The sequence below is a fragment of the Hordeum vulgare genome, chromosome 5H (assembly GCF_904849725.1).
Source record: "Hordeum vulgare subsp. vulgare chromosome 5H, MorexV3_pseudomolecules_assembly, whole genome shotgun sequence".
NCBI lineage: Eukaryota > Viridiplantae > Streptophyta > Magnoliopsida > Poales > Poaceae > Hordeum > Hordeum vulgare.
In genome coordinates, this window is record NC_058522.1 from 568,962,164 (window position 1) to 568,982,485 (window position 20,322).

At 44.3% G+C, this 20,322-nt stretch overlaps 1 protein-coding gene across 1 annotated transcript; it reads left to right on the forward strand.

Moving 5' to 3' along the window:
* The first annotated feature begins 1,355 nt into the window (after positions 1-1,355).
* Positions 1,356-14,490, forward strand: LOC123399337. The gene is made up of 6 exons (XM_045093754.1): positions 1,356-2,681; positions 3,405-3,631; positions 4,311-4,493; positions 4,585-4,675; positions 7,222-7,459; positions 13,728-14,490. Exons 1-6 carry the CDS (start codon positions 1,711-1,713, stop codon positions 13,752-13,754), a joined length of 1,737 nt encoding a protein of 578 aa, XP_044949689.1. The 5' UTR covers positions 1,356-1,710; the 3' UTR covers positions 13,755-14,490.
* The last annotated feature ends 5,832 nt before the right edge of the window (positions 14,491-20,322 follow it).

Below are 20,322 nucleotides of genomic sequence, written 5' to 3' on the forward strand. Positions count from 1 at the left end.
ACTGGGGAGGTCACCTTAGTTGGTTCAGCCGCATTGCTTGAATTCCTGGATTCATGTTTGCTGCTCGGGCCTGAATGTTGTGCCTTGTTGTGCCTTGTTGTTGTTGTAGCCCGATGCTTGCTTTTGTCTCTCTTCTGGAGCCCTCAACTTAGGGCCAAAAGGAAGATCACCGTTCTTGTCCCTGGGCCCTGGGGTGGGGCAAAATAAATCATTGTGACCCAAACAACCACAAGAGAAGCAGAAGTGAGGCATGTGCTCATACTGAATATCATACAGCTCTTCTTTCTTCCTCTTGGCCGAGTTAATCAAGATCCAGCTTCGTAGAGGCTTGTTGACGTCTACAGAAACTCTACCTCTCAGGAATCCCCCCACATGATCGAACTGAACTTGTGAAGCGTTCTTATCATTCTGTTGAGCGATTAGCTTACCCCAAACGTGGTTCCACAAATTATAGGGTAGGTTTGGGACCCTAACCCACATGTGGAAGCGATCAAATGTGACCTCATCAGGCCTCATATGATCCTCAAAATCCTCAAGTATAATTGCATGTTTGCTTATGTGCCATGACGATCCCATCAAAATCCGATCTCGATCTCTTGGTGTCTCTCGAACTCAGCCAAAAAACTGTCTTCTCCCATAGATCTGAACTGCAAGCCCCTTGGATTGCCCCATGCTGGCCGGAGCGCATTGCCAATGGTTTGGATATGCAACAGTTGACCGTGTAAAACTTTGCCTGTGATTAGACACTTCTTCGGCTTCCTGTCACCTGCATCATCGATGACCACAGGCGTGGCCTCTTCATCATCGGTGATTCCCAGTTTCCCGAGTGCTTCTTCTAACTTTGCCCTCGTCATCCGGGGAGAGTCAGGCGCCATCCCGCTGCTTGCGTGAGGGGGCGGTGCTGCCATCCCTCGTCGGAGATCCCTTGCGGCCTGCCGATCAAAGCCGGCGGCCGCCTTCGTGTCCACCGCGAAACCCAAATTGCCCTGGGGTAGAAGGGTGACGAGAGGAAGTCCTTACGTCCTTTTTTACGTTTCATGACTGTGATTCCTCTCTATCACCCAACAACAAGTATTTAAGAACAAAGGAATAGCAAATAACATGGAAGACTCACGCGGAGGACGCATACGAATTTCTCTACGACGTCCAACATGAAGATCCTACAGTTCCATCCCTCCTTTCACAAAAAATAAAATAAAAAATGGAACCCTTGCTCAAAAGGTCGTCTACAAGGGAAACTTGTGCAATTTCAAACGTGCAGACTTTTTCAGTTTCACTTTCCTCCGTCCCCCAGATCCACATCCACCGACCCCAGCGCAGCCTCGCCACCGCACCTCGCCGGCGGCGCTCCCAGACCTAGCGGCCACCATGGCGGCGTGGCCGCCGCGGGCGCTCCCGGACTAGCTCGTCGAGGAGATCCTCCTCCTCCTCCCGCACGACGAGCCGGCCTGCCTCCTCCGCGCGTCGCTCCTCTGCAAGACCTGGACCGGCATCGTCTGCGACCGCGCTTTCCGCCGCCGCCTCCACGAGCTCCACGGCGCACCCCCTGTCCTCGGCTTCATCCACAACTGGAACAACGAGGTCATCCCCCGCTTCATACCCACCATCGCCTCATCCTTCTCCCTCGCCGCTCCCCACCGTCAATTCTGGCGGGCCATCGACTGCCGCCACGGCCGCGCCCTCTTCATCTCCAAACCCGAGGGAGATGGTATGCAGGAACTCCTCCTGTGGGAGCCAATCACGGGCGTCCGGCAGCACGTACCGGTGCCCATGGCGTACGAGAGGACCATATTCCAGCCGAGCGCGGCCGTGTTGTGCGCGGCGGACGGGTGCGACCACCGCGACTGCCTCGGGGGTCCTTTCTGCCTGGTCTTTGTCTTCTCCGTCGAGGACCTCGACACTGAAGAGGAGGAGTATGTCACGTCGGCGTGCGTATACTCGTCAGAGACCGGCGCGTGGGGCGAGCTGACCTCAATGCACGTCGAGTTCATGATAGACTACACATGTTATTCGAGGGTGCTTGTTGCCAGGCCTTTGGTGTATTTCATGGGCACTGGTGGGTCGATCCTGGAATACGATTTAGCAAGGCACGGCCTGGATGTGTTCGAACCACCAGACACTGATCTACCCCTCTCCAAGAGATTTAGCCTCATTTTGATGGAGGACGGTAGACTGGGAGTTAGCCAATCGTTGGATACAGATCTCAAATTCTGGTCTAGGGAGGTAGCAACTAACGGAACTGATGATGCACGATGGGTGCTAAGCCGGGTCATTGAGCTGGAAAATTTGCTTCCAATGCGTGCTCTCGCTCGTGCAGAATATAGTCTGCTTGTGCTGGGCTTTGCCGAGGAAGCAAATGTCATTTTTATTAATACGGTTGCTGGCCTCTTCACGATTGAGCTACACTCGGAGCGGGTGAGGAAGGTATGCGATGATCATGGTTTCTGCAATTTGGTTCCAGTTGTCGGCTTCTACACTCCGCGTTCTAGGCTGGAAGTACTCAGATCTGAACAACATCACGCCCTGCTGCCACCGCTGAACATTGTTGAGGAGGTGAGTGGTGAGGAGGAGGATAAAAAACTACAACAGGTACGAAAGATGTTTCATGAGTGGTGCAAGGACATCGAAGAGGGGGGTTTCGGCAACACCACTGACTTGTCCAGCCATGCCCTCGAGTTCAGGTTAGGGTTCTAATCCCAAAATCCACTTATTCCAGACACTTCAGTGTTCTTTCCATGTGTCATTAGTTGATTTGAGGCTTTGACATTTGTAGTTACTTTCGTACTCCCTCTGTAAACTAATATAAGAGTGTTTAGATAACTAGAATAGTAATCTAAACGCTCTTATATTAGTTTACGGAGGGAGTACAATTTATGATCTTGTGTGACAAGGTTGATTAACAAGTTGGTGGTTCGGCTTCATGTGCTTGATAAGTGAGCATGACACGTGTGTTGATGTCTTAGGGATTAATGCGTTCAATTAGTCAATGTGACCTGATGACTATATTTGGAACTTGGGACCGGGCATCTTTTGTTATGATGTTTGTACTATGATATGCATCAAATCAAACCTCAAGTACTCGAGGATAGGTGTTATCCCATTTGAGAAGGGTTCTATTCCTCCCCAATACTGGCTAGCTAGTTGTAAATATTTCAACACCGTGTAGTTTATTCATACAGTACTTCAGCATTTTATTTAATATTATGTGCAAGAACTTGTCCGATCTTATAAAACTATGGAAGGCAATCAACAGAACATAGTTAGCACACGTTGTGTCAACAAAATGGTTGATGGAATAATTACGGTCATGTTATTCTACCTCGGCAACACTCATGGCCTTATGTTTATGTTATAACCTTTGCAATGATGCATTCACAAATTTTTTTTTCTTGTTTGTCACATAGGGTTCCGCTACCTCTGGATCGCGCTAGCAAATTTTACAAATGCGGACGCACCTTTCTATGCAAAGCTATGAAGGCAACCAATCCTTCCAGAAATGGTTCAAAGAGTTCATCAAATGAAGAATCAATCGAAAGTACGGCTACAGCCACCAAATACGATACTGAGGGCTCAGAGGCCTTTGGTAGCAATGCTGAGCAAGCACCTGCAGAGAAAGTTGATTCTGAAGAAGGTATACTATACATCGCTCAACTTTACATCTGCTCTAGGTTTTGTATGGAATGGTTTCTTAGAGAAAGCCGCTAGATTAGTTCAGCCCATAGATTTAGGGTCACACTGCTACTGCACAAGACAGTTATATGGACTGAAAAGCCGTTATTGCCCTTTTTATCTATGTAGTTGAAACACTATTGATTACCATAATTTCTCATGGTCTGTTCATACATACTAATTGCTGAAGAGTAAACCAAATAAACAACCAATTAGTAATTTGCTCAAGCTAATGCAAAGTAATAGTCTCGTCTTGGACTTGAATTGTTTGCCCTTCTGAAAGAATCTAAAATCCTCACCATCATTTCACATGTGATCATTTAATAAAGGTTGTGTTGCTATTTTTTCTTATAGTGTAATTTTTGCACCACATGATGTTGCAGAAAACTGCTCATAGAAAAGTTTTAATGGTTGACTATTTTTGTTGGATGTGTGTCTTGTGCTGCCAGCTATTTGCCTCATTTTTGCCTTGTATACGGTTGAAATGGCAAGGCTAGATTAAGTATATATGGATATATGATTCACTGAGTTCATTCGACTTCCTTGTAGCTACCATACGTTTACGATTTGCACGTATATGATCATAGTATACTGATTAAGTTGGATAGTTACACATTTGCACGTATCTCATTGCTGATTAGGAAAAAACCTAAATGGCAAAGATCAAGAAGATGGGAATCTGGCAGGCGGTGGTGACGATTCTGATTTGGATCTGGCCTGGAAAATGTTGAATGTTGCAAGAGCTATAGTTACCAAGAGCCCTGTCATGACAATGGAAAATTTTAATATATTTCATGCTTTAGCTGAAGTCTGCAAGAAAAGAGGTAATTTCAGTTATGTTCATTACTAGCTAGTGTCTTAGCCTGGTGATGAATGGTCATCTATGGCCTCACATTTTATTTTTTACTTTTACAGAGGACAGGGAGAACACAATTGGTTACTACTTCAAAGCTTTAGCCATCTTGGAGCATTTGGTTAGGCCTGACCATATTCGGATTGTTGACCTGTATCCTCTTCGTGGTTATAAACTGATTATAGTGTCAATAACTCTGTTGTATAGTAGTATTACAAAGCAGGATATTCACAACCCAAGTGCTATTTCATCCTTCTGGTTGTATATCTCTGGGGTTTTAGGGATACATTTAGTCAGTTTAGCTGAACGTTTAGGTCGCTAAAGGTGTCTTCCATTTTATTATCCATGCATGATTTCAAATAATTTGAGTTGACCCAAATCTTGCACGGGTTCCTTCACATGCTTAAATCCACATGTTAGTGTACATTTTGGGACAACCTGTGATTGCCGTAGAAAAATGTCAGGTAGATAATGCTTGTTTATTTTAACTATAGCACCGTGGCCCGCACATTTGTGTGTCTAAACATGTGATGTCATGTATATTTTCATATTTCTTATATTAACTCTGGTATGTTGTTTATCATTACAAGTGTCAATATAAATATATAGCTGATTTTGTAGCATCAAATTTATTGTGAATAATTATTTTATATTATTTTCTTTGCAGCCATTTGTTGCCGCCCTAAGAACTATTCAGCTTAGGCATTGGTAGTTTAATTTCATATACATTTTAAAATCATATTGAAGATGGAGTGGAACATATTTCTACAATATGATTTGAATTAATAACTAAGTACCATTGTTTATGACATACAAAATCATATAATTTTATGCTAACCTCCATCTTTCTCGCTAGCGCATCTCACCCCTTGGTCTCTGTCTTTCATACTAAACCTTGATTATTCATGCATAAACAGTTCTCCTTCACTTGTTTCGTCAATAAGCATAATTTTGTTATTTCTTTTGGTTGGTGTAGTCTTAAACTTTCATAGTCTTCTATTTATCGGTCTATCCTTACTGGAAATTGCTAACATTATCTCCTGTTCACAATGATGATAGTGTTCTTTCTAACCATGGCAATGCTAAGGAAAATAGCTTATTATACTTGGCATATTTTCTTTGGTGGAAATGGCATAGATTATTTCTTTCTTTCTATGCTCTTTTACAACACTGATTTGCTTCCATGTACGCCATGCTCACTGGCGTGCACATCGTAACTGGTCTCAATCGAACATTCCTTACCAAACGATATTACTCCTCTTCCTTATGGCCCCCCCTGTGCCATGCATACCTATACTCTTCTACTATTTCTGCGTGCCACATTTTTGGATGTGAATTATGTTGGTAAATAATAATTCATGTGTGCTCTAGTTATATTAACGTGACCCTCCCATTTTTTCTACTGTTGAACCCATACATGTTAGAGCATACCCCATACTCCCTATATCAACCCATCGGAAGCCTTCTACATAATCTATCAGAATATATTTTTCTGACTCTTCTCACTACAACATGCTCACCAGATTTCATTCTCCTATTTTTTAATTGATATCATGCAACTAACTATATATTTCACTCCACATATTCTGCTATATTTATATTTAATCCTGTAATAAAAATATTCCATTACACGTAATTCATTCTACTACATTTTCTAACATTATTGTACATCTGAGACATATTATTGGTCCTCTCTCAGTACATAACTTATTCATAGAATGGAATTAAAGTAAAAAAAACTTGGTTTTAGTGTTATCCCGAAAGTGATGTAAATTCTATCACTTTTATTATATCAATACATTTATCGCGAACGGCATACTAAATTTGTATGAACATCAATGCTAAATTCTTCTATTTATTAGTCTAATTTTTTCAACAAAGAAAATTTTACTCTCAAATTTGACAAAATTTTATTCAAAATTTTAATATCATGCGTAGTTCTTATAAAAATAGAATTACTAATTTTACTTCATTTCTTTGGCTTGTCGTACATATGCTTAAGTGACTAGTATTTCAAGAAAATACTTGTTATCTGCCTTTCCATGTGAAAGTTTTTCCCTACTTGCACAAATGCACTTTTGCTTGTGCGGCTAGCTTCATGTGGAAGGAATCATCAATTCATCATGCAACAAACTGAGATTCCGGACAGCTTCTAATTTTCTTTTCTAGCCTTCCTTGTGGTAGCATGATAGGTGGTTTTATATGCTTCCGTTTAATCTCCGTTACATCATGCGCGGTTAGGCATGCTTTTCTTTTTGTTTTTTTTCTGTTTGATCTCTGTTGTGAACGTTGGTATATGTGAAGGAGTTTGTATGAGACGTGACTACGTGACTATGTTTTGCGGACTATATCAATGATTGATGACATAAGCATGATATCGCCGTTTGTAATTTAGGATGCCTATATGAAATCAGATAGCACCACCGTTGACAGCCAACACATCCAAACAGGATCATTCCGGATTTATTGTTTGTACATGGCACATTTGACCTTTTTGTCCATAACAATGTTAAAGTACGTAACATTTATATCATTAAATCTCGTCCAATAATGTCTAATGTTAATGGTTAAAATAATAAATCTTTGCTGACTAATGTGGTGGCTCTGTTTTCCCTTCGTATTGTGTTTTTCGTATGTAATAGATACTTGGTATTTGAGCTCAATTCTTCCTTTTGTTCATTACCTTAATTCAGTTTCAGAAATGCCCGCATATGTGTGGCCTTCGAGTTAGCATCCAAGGTTGAGGATGCAACCACGTATTGTGCAAAGGCTATTTCAGTATGCAAGTCACGTATACAGAATCTGAGAAATGTCAAGGAAGATTTATTGGCTGATAATGATGTTTACACATCTGCTGCTGGAGGAAGCTCCGGAAATCGCAATCCAGAAGATGAGACATCTTTTCTTACTGGAGTATTGGCCCGACTCCAGAAGAAAGTGAGCAAAATGGACTTTATTCATGTTACCAGCTTGGTTTTGCCCATGAAATCTGTTGAGTAAATAGGCAATTTTTCGAGTATATTAATCCACAAAATAATAACTAGCATGGCATTGACTAGACTAATGGCATACTGATCTTGAGCTAACCTAGCACATACTACGCATATAGTGGATACATCTATGCAAACAAGTAGTACTGCTAGAATAAATACGAGCAAGAGGATAAACGAGTCATACCCTCCAATCGGCCAGTTGGCCGTAGCAGCAGCAGCGGCAGTATCCTCTGCCGTCTTCTTCTCGGCTTCCTCGCGGAGACGATCAGCTTCGCTTGGTGAAGACATGGCGATGACGAGGGCGACGCAGACGGACGGGAGGCGAGCAGTCGCGTGATCGCTCCCCAAAAACCTAAGCGCGTAGGTATGAGCTCGGCTCGGCTCATTCCCGCAACCCGCAACCCGCAACCCGTGGCGTGGCGTGGCGTGGCGTGGCGCGGCGCGGCGCGGCGCGGCGCGGCGCGGCGCGTCGTGACGAGGCGTGGCGAGGCGGGCGGCGGAGGAGGAGTGCGCGAGGGCACCTTCTCTTCTCACTCTCCAATAGCATGTGGAAGAGAGACCCTTATAAAGGGGTCCAAACTCTCCTCCACTAGCGGGGTGGGACTAAACTCCCACCACCTTGCCATGCCACCACCTACATGGGCCCTTGTAGATTTTCTGAAATTCTCTAATGGGCCTAAGGCCCACCTCCAAATTTCAACAATCCCCCACCAGATCTCAAGGGCACATCATGTTCCCTCGTTCCAATCACTGTTTTAATATACCAGCATTTCAGTGAAGACCTGTTAAGGTTGAGCTTCACCTAGAACAAGTAGCTACACCCCTTCACAACTGAACAATGGACTATGCCTTGAATTGTCAGTTTGGCGTAAAGGAGCTTCACCACAAGTCTTACTAGTACTAGGTTGCCAAAGGTGACCCCTCGGGTGGAGCATATTAGTCACACTCCTGGCCTATTCATGAGTTTACTAGAGATCACCCAAATCTCATAGACTGTGACCAGCAGTCAAGCTCATATAGGTGTGTTCCTCCAAAGATCGCTCTGTAGGACAGCATCTTGCTTACATATAAGCTTTAGAACACATTAAGACAATAGTCATCCTACCATACAGTATCCGAGAGTATTGCATCTCCAACGGAGTGAGTTAGTAAAGTTACTCTCCTCAGTTCACCACTGGCTTGTTTTCCCAGGTCCTACTTCACGGGATCTCCGATTATATAGGTTAGGTTACTACCATGGCAACTCATGTGGGTCTCATACCCATCTCCCTCGATGCACTATCTATCACAACACGTGATAGCCCTTTAGTAAAGGGATCTGCCAGATTCTTAGCCGTTTGGATATAATCCAACGCTATCACTCCGGAGTTTCTCAAACGTCTGACAGACTTCAATCTCATTCTTATATGTTTGTTGGACTTCATATTGTCCTTTGAACTCTTCACTTTAACAATAACCGTCTGATTATCGCAGTTCATAAGGATAGCCGGAACCGGCTTCTCAACCACAGGTAAGTCCATCAAAAGATCTCGAAGAAATTCTGCTTCGACACCAGATGTGTCTAATGCTGTTAATTCTGCTTCCATTGTCGATCTTGTTAAGATCGTTTGCTTGCAAGACTTCCAGGAAACAGCACCACCCCCAAGAGTAAACATATACCCAGTAGTGGCCTTCATCTCATCAGCATCAGAGATCCAATTCGCGTCACTATACCCTTCAAGTACCGATGGGAATCCCGTATAGTGAAGCCCGTGGTTGACAGTACCTTTCAAGTAGCGCATAATTCTTTCAACAGCACGCCAATGAACATCGCCCGGGTTTGCAACAAACCGGCTAAGTTTGCTCACAGCAAACGCGATGTCAGGCCTCGTTGCGCTAGCTAGGTACATAAGTGAACCGATAATTTGAGAGAATCTCAATTGATCTATAGCTGTGCCTTTAAACTTTCGAATAAGCACACTAGGATCATATGGTATTTGACAAATCTTGCAGTCTGAATATCCAAAGCGACTCAAAATCTTGTCAACATAGTGGGATTGCAGAAGTGTAATCCCACCCTCATCATCTCTCAACAGCTTGATGTTCAAGATAACATCAGCCACCCCAAGGTCCTTCATCTCAAAGTTTTGAGACAGAAAAGACTTAACCTCCTCAATTACTTTGAGGTTGGTTCCAAATATCAGTATGTCATCAACATACAAGCACAATATAACTCCTTCGCCCCCACCATGGCGATAGTATACACATTTGTCAGCTTCATTAACAACGAAGCCAACAGATGTCAGAGTTGTATTAAACTTCTCATGCCATTGCTTAGGTGCTTGTCTCAGACCATATAAAGATTTCAGCAACTTACACACCTTTCCTTCCTGACCTTCTATCACAAAGCCATCTGGCTGTTGCATATAGATTTCCTCATTTAGCTCTCCATTCAGGAAAGCCATCTTAACGTCCATTTGATGAACGAGAAGACCATGAGAGGCCGCCAATGAGAGTAGTACTCTAATGGTGGTCAGTCTAGCCACAGGTGAATAAGTATCGAAGAAATCTTCCTCTTCTTTCTGGGCATAGCCCTTGGCCACAAGCCTAGCCTTGTACTTTTCAATCGTACCATCGGGCCTAAGCTTCTTTTTGAACACCCACTTGCATCCCAATGGTTTGCAACCATAGGGACGATCAGTGATTTCCCATGTCCCGTTAGCCATGATGGAATCCATCTCGCTACGGACCGCAGCTTTCCAGTAATCAGCATCTGGAGAAGCATACGCTTCTGAAATAGAAGTGGGATTATCATCCACGAGGTATACGAAGAAATCATCACCAAAGGTTTTTGCAGTCCTTTGTCTCTTGCCCCTACCACGGGCTTCCTCGTCATCCTCCTCAGGATTTTCATCATGTGTTTGTTCATAATATTCCATAGGAATGGCAGGCTCAGGAGTTATCTCAGATTCCTGTCTAGAAGTGCTTTGCATATCTCTCATGGGAAATATATCCTCAAAGAATGTAGCATCCCTCGACTCCATTATTGTACCGACCTTCACGTCAGGTACCTCAGATTTCACTACTAGAAATCTGCCTACGCTATTCTTAGCGTATCCCAAATTAACGCAATCCACAGTCTTTGGTCCAAGCTTACGCTTCTTGGGAATCGGTACATTGACTTTCGCCAAGCAGCCCCAAGTACGTAAGTACGAGAGTGTCGTCCTTCTCTTTGACCACTCCTCGTAGGGAGTGACCTCATTATCTTTTGTAGGAACTTTATTCAGGACATGACACGCGGTCAATATAGCCTCCCCCCACCATGCCTTGGATAAACCCGATGTATCTAACATGGCGTTAACCAAATCAGTTAGAGTACGGTTTTTCCGCTCGGCAACCCCGTTTGACTGGGGTGAATAGGGAGGCGTCCTCTCATGAATAATGCCGTGTTCCGCACAAAATGAATCAAATTCGTTTGAGAAATACTCTCCACCACGATCAGACCGGACTCGTTTAATTTTCTTTTCAAGTTGATTCTCAACTTCTGCCTTATAGATTTTAAAGTAGTGTAGAGCCTCATCTTTAGTATTTAACAGATACACATAGCAAAATCTAGTGGAATCATCTATCAATGTCATGAAGTATTTCTTTCCACCTTTAGTCAACACACCATTCATCTCACAAAGATCAGAATGTATGAGTTCTAATGGTGCCAAGTGTCTCTCCTCTGCAGCCTTGTGAGGCTTGCGAGGTTGCTTTGCTTGCACACACGAGTGGCACATAGAACCTTTGGCTAAAGTGAAAGTTGGGATTAAATTCAGTTTTGCTAGCCGCGACATAACACCGAAACTTATGTGACAAAGACGTGAATGCCAAACTTCATATTCATTAACGCTCGAATGAATATTGTTCACGACTTTATTACAAAAATCTGCTAGAGAAAGGCGGAACAGACCTCCGCATTCATAACCTTTTCCAACGAAAAGTCCATATTTCGTAACTACTACTTTATTAGACTCGAACACCAACTTAAACCCTTCTCTACACAGAAGGGAGCCACTAACGAGATTCTTCTTGATGGCGGGGACATGCTGCACGTTCTTCAGCTGCACGATCCTTCCCGAAGTAAACTTCAGATCGACCGTGCCAACACCAAGAACAGAAGCACTCGCGCCATTCCCCATCAATACGGACCCGCGACCGGTGGCCTGATAAGAAGAGAACAATGACAAGTCAGCACACACATGAATATTTGCACCCGTGTCCACCCACCAATCGGTGGACTGACAAACTGTAAATACAGTAAGTAAATTACCGTACCCAGATGCACCACTTTCATTGTTGCCCACAATCATGTTTGCAGACTTGGAGTCCTGCGCCGGCTTCTTGTACTTGTTTGGACATTTGTTCGCCCAATGTTCCTCTGAACCACAAGTATAGCAGCCATCTCCCTTCTTATTCTTCTTGAAGGGCTTCTTCCCCTTCTTCTTGAAGTCGGTATTCTGTTGGACAGAGTTCTTTCCCTTGGGCTTGTGAGAATTGAAGTTCCTCTGATGTACCATATTGGCAGCAGAAGAGCTTTCCACCGCTTTTCCATTGGAGTCCTTTGCTCTCGAGTTCTGCTCAACACTCAGATGGCCGATGATGTCCTCTACTGAGAACTCACGCCTCTGATGTTTTAGAGTAGTAGCAAAGTTCCTCCAGGAATTAGGGAGCTTAGCAATTATACAGCCCGCGACAAACTTGCCCGGCAAATTGCACTTAAGAACCTCAAGTTCCTTAGCTATGCATATTATCTCATGAGCTTGTTCCAATACAGAACGGTTGTCAACCATCTTGTAATCGTGGAACTGCTCCATAACATACATCTCACTCCCAGCATCGGTGGCCCCGAATTTAGATTCGAGCGCCTCCCACAAGTCCTTGGCAACATGCATATGTAAATATGCATCAACCAGCTTATCTCCGATCACGCTAATGACTGCTCCAAGGAATAGGACGGTGGCCTCCTTAAACATCTTCTCCTGTTCAGGAGTGATAGTTTCCGTAGGAGTGACACCGGCTATCCAGAACACGTTCATAGCCGTGAGCCATAAGGTGGTTCTCGTTTGCCAACGCTTGAAAAAGGTACAGGTAAACTTATCCGGTTTCGGTGCAGCAGCAAAACCATTACTCGAAAAATTCCTACAGACATTAGGTTTTTGGATTGTTGAGTAAATAGGCAATTTTCCGAGTATATTAATCCACAAAATAATAACTAGCATGGCATTGACTAGACTAATGGCATACTGATCTTGAGCTAACCTAGCACATACTACGCATATAGTGGATACATCTATGCAAACAAGTAGTACTGCTAGAATAAATACGAGCAAGAGGATAAACGAGTCATACCCTCCAATCGGCCAGTTGGCCGTAGCAGCAGCAGCGGCGGCAGAGGCAGTATCCTCTGCCGTCTTCTTCTCGGCTTCCTCGCGGAGACGATCAGCTTCGCTTGGTGAAGACATGGCGATGACGAGGGCGACGCAGACGTAGACGAAGCAGACAGACGGAGGCGAGCAGTCGCGTGATCGCTCCCCAAAAACCTAATCGCCCCTCTCCCGTACAGGAACCGGAGAGGCGAGGTTTCGGAGGCCTGCTCTCCCGTCGACCGTGTACGCGGTAAACGGGACGGAGTCGCCGGCGGCAGCAGCAGTTCAAGGAACGAACGCATGAGGCAGATGTGATCTGATTTCGTGACGGCTAGGGTAGGCGATCGCGTGCTTATAAAGGCGGCTGGGTGGAGAGTCCGAGTCGGTAACGATCACGATCCGACGTCTCGGATCGTTTCCTTGTCCGTTACTTTCCTGACCGGCAAAAATAAGCGCGTAGGTATGAGCTCGGCAACCCGCAAGCCGCGCCGCGGCGCGGCGCGGCGCGTCGGGACGAGGCGTGGCGAGGCGGGCGGCGGAGGAGGAGTGCGCGAGGGCACCTTCTCTTCTCACTCTCCAATAGCATGTGGAAGAGAGACCCTTATAAAGGGGTCCAAACTCTCCTCCACTAGCGGGGTGGGACTAAACTCCCACCACCTTGCCATGCCACCACCTACATGGGCCCTTGTAGATTTTCTGAAATTCTCTAATGGGCCTAAGGCCCACCTCCAAATTTCAACAAAATCTACTGCTCTATGAATGTAGAATATGTTTCTCCTTTCTTATAAGGAACAATGATATCTCTTAATTGTTTTTATTTAGCTTAAAGCACTGGAGAAAGCAACATAATGTCAACCCCAAGCTCTGGCGTATAGGGTTGTCTCAATGGTGAGCCAGGAGCAGAATGTCAAGAATGCTGTGGCAAGATCTCTATCTTTGACTTCTTCACAGATGGCTAGATCAAACCACAGCTTTTGTTCCCCAACTATGTCTATAGCAGCAGTGACTGGAGGTATTGGAATTGGTGTAACTTTGGTTTTTTTGGCACAGGCATGAAACAGCTAATGAAAAGTATGAGCCTTGTCCAAAGATTTCTGGAGAGGATAATTCACCATCCGTGAAGGAAATGTGATTGCAGCTAGATAGAAGATGTGCCTGGAATGTCCTAACAAGATGTTACCAGTCCCTGTTCATGTTCTCTCAATGGTCAATACTTATCTGTTGAGTTTTATAAAAGTGGGAAGATAGAAGTTGCTGTCATTAAGCATTTGATCAGATTACTAGATATTGGATCTTATTATCAGTGGCTCACTGCAGCGGGATGCCCATCCATTGAGTTCTTGCTGTTTCCAGTGATACATTCCCATCACCTTCTGTTGTGGATATAGAAGTTGTATGTTGTCCTCCGCAAAACCTTTGTTGTTTGAACTTTACTGTGGTGTATTGATCTGTTGGAGGAGGCGGCCTTGTGTACGTATCAGCTGTACTAATATTTTAGTCTGCTGCTAATAATGTGCAGCAAGTGCTAAGATGATGTGCACCAGAAAATAACCAAAACACCCAACATTGAATTGCTTGTGCATGAGTAAATGCTGCAGAAATTTGTTAGTTTTCTCGCATTTGTTCCGAGATTGAATCGCTTGGCATAAATGTTGAAAGATCAACCCCCCCCCCCCCCCTGTTTCTTAAGATTAGGATTTTCTACTCATGCTAATTTTTAGAGACAACTAGCATTTCTTGAAAATAACAATTAGATTTTCTTAAAACAAAATTCCAGTACATGGGACATTGTCTTTGATCGGATCCTAACATGAATGATCACACTAGTACAATGTTGCAAACAGCCTCAGATCTCTAGAAATGATCGCTTACAGATGAGACAATATAATAATGTTGCAAACAAGCTCATGTATCTAACCTTGGCAAAGTGAGCGAAAATGCATAGCAAAACTATTTTTTTACGGGTAAAATGCATTGAAAAACTCTGTAGAGTGAACGAGAAATAAATGTATTGGATCCACATTTTTGAAATAATATATTACACATTTTTAAATAATCAGTTTCACAAGCTGACATTTTAATTTCCTATTCTTTTCTACTTTCAGAACCTGCGTATCATTTTTCACTGGTTTGTATCACAAAAATCACATCTATCACAATTGCATGTGTTTGAAATATAATATTTCACTCTCCGTAACACATTTTGAAAGAATTAGTTCACAACTTGATATTTCAGTTTCGTATTTGGGTTAAATAGGTTTTCAAGGAAATAGGTTGGTTTCATATATTTCTAGTGAAAATAGGTTTGTTTTCACATTTTCGTAGTGAAGTAGATTTGTTTCACATATGAAATATAGAACATCCAAAATTAAACATGTTTGGAATGTAAAACGTGTTTTGGTGTAGTTTTAAGCTCCAGTTAGTTTTTGGCTATGGCTGAGCTGGTACAAGATGAGAAGCATGATGGAGCCGATAGAATTTGAGAAGCGAAAAAACCTGTTTGGTAATGTTTTCTAAATGAACATATTTTTTAAGTATGTGTGATTTAAATTGTTTAAGATAAAATAAAGTCTAAATTTGTTTGGACGGAAGAAAAAGGAGAGATGTCTGAGTAGCATACTACACCGCCAAAAAGTAGTATTACATGCCCCGTCAAACTGACTCTAGATTTGACTTAATGAAATATTCACATATTTATACATTTGTGGTGGGACTTCTAAATGCACGAATCTCAAAGAAAATCGATAATCCCAAATGTACGGGCACGTACCGTTAACGCTAAAAAACTGCGTATTAGGTTCTCCAAGGTGGAACGTCAGTTTGTTGGTTCAACCTTTTGAGGGTCATCAATATCGATCGTCCTAAACTTACTTAGAACATTTTCAATAGATAATGCAGATGCACAAATATTAACTTTTTTTATATCTCTGAGGCCAAAAAACGGCATTCACACGGTTGATATAGATATATAATTTTCTACATCACCTCCTCCAAATAATGTAAAATACAACAAATGGAAATCCAAATTTGCATCATCAACCGCCTGGTGATGTAAAATATCCAGCCGCGTGCCAAAAGCCAGCCACATCTGAAATTTTTAGCAGCCCACACGCCTCCGACGCGCCATGCCTCGGCCGCTGCCCAGCCCCATGGACGATTCCGACCCCGCCACCGCCACCTCCGCCGGTCTGACCACCTCGTCGCGGTTGTTGCCGACTACGACCTTTCCCGTTGCCACCGCCTCCATGCATGTTGTCCCCATCAAGACATGCCGGTTTCGCACCACCCCGCAGGTTGCCGCCATGGGAACCGGTGCGCTGCCGGCGAAGAAGAAGATGGCAGCCAAGCCGCTTGGTGGCGGCGTGCAACCCCGGCACAACTCCATCTCGGGCGACGAAGAAGACAAAGGAGGCTGCTTCTTCGGCCGATTCGATGCAGCTGGCGGCCGCAACAACTACCTCGGGACATGGTCGCCTCCTCCTCGGCCGTCGCCGTAGGCCTTGGAGTGCGGGTGCGTAGTGGTTGTAGGCTGTCGCGCGGCCGTCAACCGTTTTACATCTTCAAATATGCATCGTCCATTGGACCACTAGTTTAACATCACCAAATATACATCATCTGTTCAAGTTGGGACATTTTTGGAGATGTAAAAAGCGTCTTTTCATGATGTAAATTATAAAACACTATTGTTACATTTCCAAAAGTTCATCTTTTATTGAAGATGCTCTCATGACGCTTCCGGCTTCAACACCCCACGATCCCTGTGACTGTCTCGTTGTGGCTTCGGCGAGCACAACATTTTTCATTAGCTGGAGATGGGCGAAACAACAACAGGTGATGATGATGTTGATTGAAGAGCATATGTTAATTAAGATGGAAGTGCATGAGTTTGAGGAGTTCGATCGAGTTCAGGGTAAGTAAGTTTTTTTTTTAAAGGGGAGTATATTAATATTGTGAGGATACCAGTTACATCCAAGATGTGCACAACCAGGAACAAAGTAAAAAAGAGAAATATGAAAACAAAGATCATGTTGCAGTGATGAAATACTCGCAACAACAACAATCTAATCACCACCAAAGACAACACCCGGTCCGCAAAAGTGGTTCCTCAAAGGCGACGCCTCCAAAAAGAAAACAATGTACAATCATTGTGGTTCTCCGATCAAGGATCTTGTTTTTTCGCCCTGAAGAAAGATTGATATTCCAAAACAATGTCTTCAGCAAGACCATTATCACGTACAACCAATGAAGGCCAGACCTTGGGCTTTCACCCTAGAAATCACGGCTCAGTACCCGAGAGCACCATCAGATATACTATCCACCTGTGTTCCTGCCCCTCCCACCAAGGCCGTTGCTGCAATTACTTAACCCCGGACACACAAGAAAACATGTTCTCAAGTCTTCATTGTAAACAAAACTCCTCTGGCATTACAAGCTTCCGATCACAATTGTCATGACTTTCTTCACCACTGTCAATGCATGGAAATCTATGCCTAGATATGTCCCATGGCACGGGGAAAGATAGCAAAGCTTGGCATCACACCCTCATGAAGCCTCCCTGGACGAAGATAAGGGAGCACACGACTAGATCAATTCCAATTAGATATCTAGTGACACCATGCATTAAACAGTGGAAATCTTCGAGAGGAAGACCTCAACTCCTCGACATACAAATCAAGAAGTCCAACATGAAGCAGATCAAAGACTTGGCGCTCGAAGACCAACATGGCCAAGCCCCCATGCCACCGGCCGATTGCAAAGGCGAATACTAACGCGCCGAATGCGCTGTTCATCCAACGCAACACGAGTGGCAGCCACCGCCAGTTGGACCCAGACCAGACCCAAACAGGGCGAGCGCTGTCGCCTCCTGAGCGCAGGTGCGCCGCATCGCGCTGGTGCAGCGCACTAACCGGTCGACAATTGTGGACCCGACCGAAGCGCGCAGTGGTCGTGGCATGTCGACCCAGATATAAGGCCCTGAAGATGCATGCTGCCGCCACTGTACAACATGGTAGATCGCGCCGCCGTGCGCCGACCACGTCCAATCCGTTGCCTCTTGAGCCGCCTAGCACACGACACCTCATCTACAAACTATTGTCCATTTAACCATGGCTGGCCTATGGTCCCCAAGATCTAGACCACTCCAAAGACAATGTCTAAGATCTGAACCTCCCCAAGTACCTGATTTTTTTTATGGTGATTGGGATGTCCAAGCATGTCATGAAGAAAACAAGCGCACCCGACATAGCATAAGGACTACTCCCAACCCATGCATGACAACGCCCCTCGAACCTCAACACATGTGCCAGAATATTACACACATACCCCCAATGATGGGCAACTAGAGAAAAGTATACCAACACTCACAACTCAAACGACATAAAACACGCTGACAACACAAAAAATTGAAATTGTCCATCATAAAATTGCATACTCGTCATTCCTTAGGCGCCACACTTCTTACTTTTGTTCCTTTTTTTCTTTCTCCTTCAAGGGACAACCATCTTTCTTGCTGGATCCCGAGTGATTCGCATCCCATTTGGTAAACAAAGCACAAAGCTCGTTGTAGTTGCTGTCAACTAAGCGGCTCCAGGGAACATGTGCCAACATATCATCCACCTCTACATCATCAACTACATATTTCACTAGCCTCGATGGACTCAAGCAAAGAAAAATAAATTCATGGACATTATTGTCACGGGCACTAACACCCACCAGATCCAATTCTGTGATGGTCATGGCATCCAACACTTTCATCTTCAAGCACCTGCTTGCTCGATCTAACCTTCAGTCTTCCGATGCTAAAGTGATGTTTTGCATCCTTCTCAGAGCACACTATGACATGTAGGCCTCCCTTATCCTCTTAAGATGCACAACAATCCCCATAAGCCTCACAACCGATCGTAAAATGATTCCATCATCAAATAAAGTGATGTGGCACGATGCACGGGGAGCAAGGATAGAAGAAGCCACCTAGCCAGATTAGGGTCCAAGCTGACAACACATTCTGACCAAATTCTAATAGGCAAAGCCTCCTCAAGCAAAGATTGGATCACCACAGCCACCATGTCCTGGATCTGGGAGTGAAACAACGCCAACTAATAAGGTGTGAAAAGCAGGCCACAAGAAAAGATCCAACCCAACCCTATCAATCCCATACCACACTTCCTAATTTTGTTTATTTTTTATTTCTCCTTCAAGGGACAACCATCGTTCTTGCTGAATCCTGAGCGATCCGCATCCCATTTGGTAAACAAATTACAAAGCTCATTGTAGTTGCTGTCAACCAAGCGGCTCCAGGGAACATGTGCCAACATATCATCTACCTCTACATCATCAACTACAGATTCCACTGGCCTCGACGGACTCAACCAAAGAAAAATAAATTCATGAACATTGTTGTCACGGGCACCAACACCCACCAGATCCAAGTCTGTGATGGTCATGGCATACAATACTTTCGTCGTTGAAGCACCTGCTTTCTCGATTTGACCTTCAGTTTGGTCTTCCGATGCTAAAGTGATATTTTTCATCCTTCTCGGAGCACACTATGACATGTAGGCCTAACTTTTCCTCACAAGATGCACAAAAATCCCCATAAGCCGCACAACAGATCATAAAACGATTCCATCATTAAAGAAAGTGAGGTGGCGCCATGCACGGGGAGCAAGGATAGAAGAAGCCACCCAGGACCACGTCCATTGAGGTAACCAGATTAGGGTCCAAGCCGACAACACATTCCTGACAAAAATTCTAATGGGCGAACCCTCCTCAAGCAAAGATTGGATCACCTCATCCACCATGTCCTGGATCTGGGAGCGAAACAACGCCAACTAATAAGGTGCAACAAAGAGACCACAACAAAATATCCAACCCAGCCCTATCAATCCCATCCCAGACAACAATAGCGGCAATACGGGAATCACGCGTTGTGGTGCTCTTCAACATGGCGAAAGATGCTATATATGGACCTACATATGCCAAACAATGCAGAGTGATCACCTCCCATGGGTGTCAAGGCTGCAACCTCGGCTCACGAGAGAGCGTGACGTGACTCATGAGACGGGCTGTGAGATAGTGTGGGGGAGCATCCGGACCGGACGCCATAGACAATCCCGCTCTGAATGGGCTGGGTGTAGGCAACCGAGGCACCTAAAAGGCAGACGACAACCACACATGAAATCAAAGCCGAAGCTACGTTAGGGCAAAAGGTGGCCATGGCCCGCCCAACCCAATAGTAATTCTCCTACCATTCAAAAATTTCCTACCGCCTCGCCCCGCCATCCCAACTGTTTATTTCAAGCTCAACCACAACATGAGGTTGTCTTACATGGTAACACAAAAAGAGCGAGTGCGCATAAGAGGGTGTGTTCAGTGTAGAGACCACTATACAAGTAGCACTCCAAAAATAACAACCAAA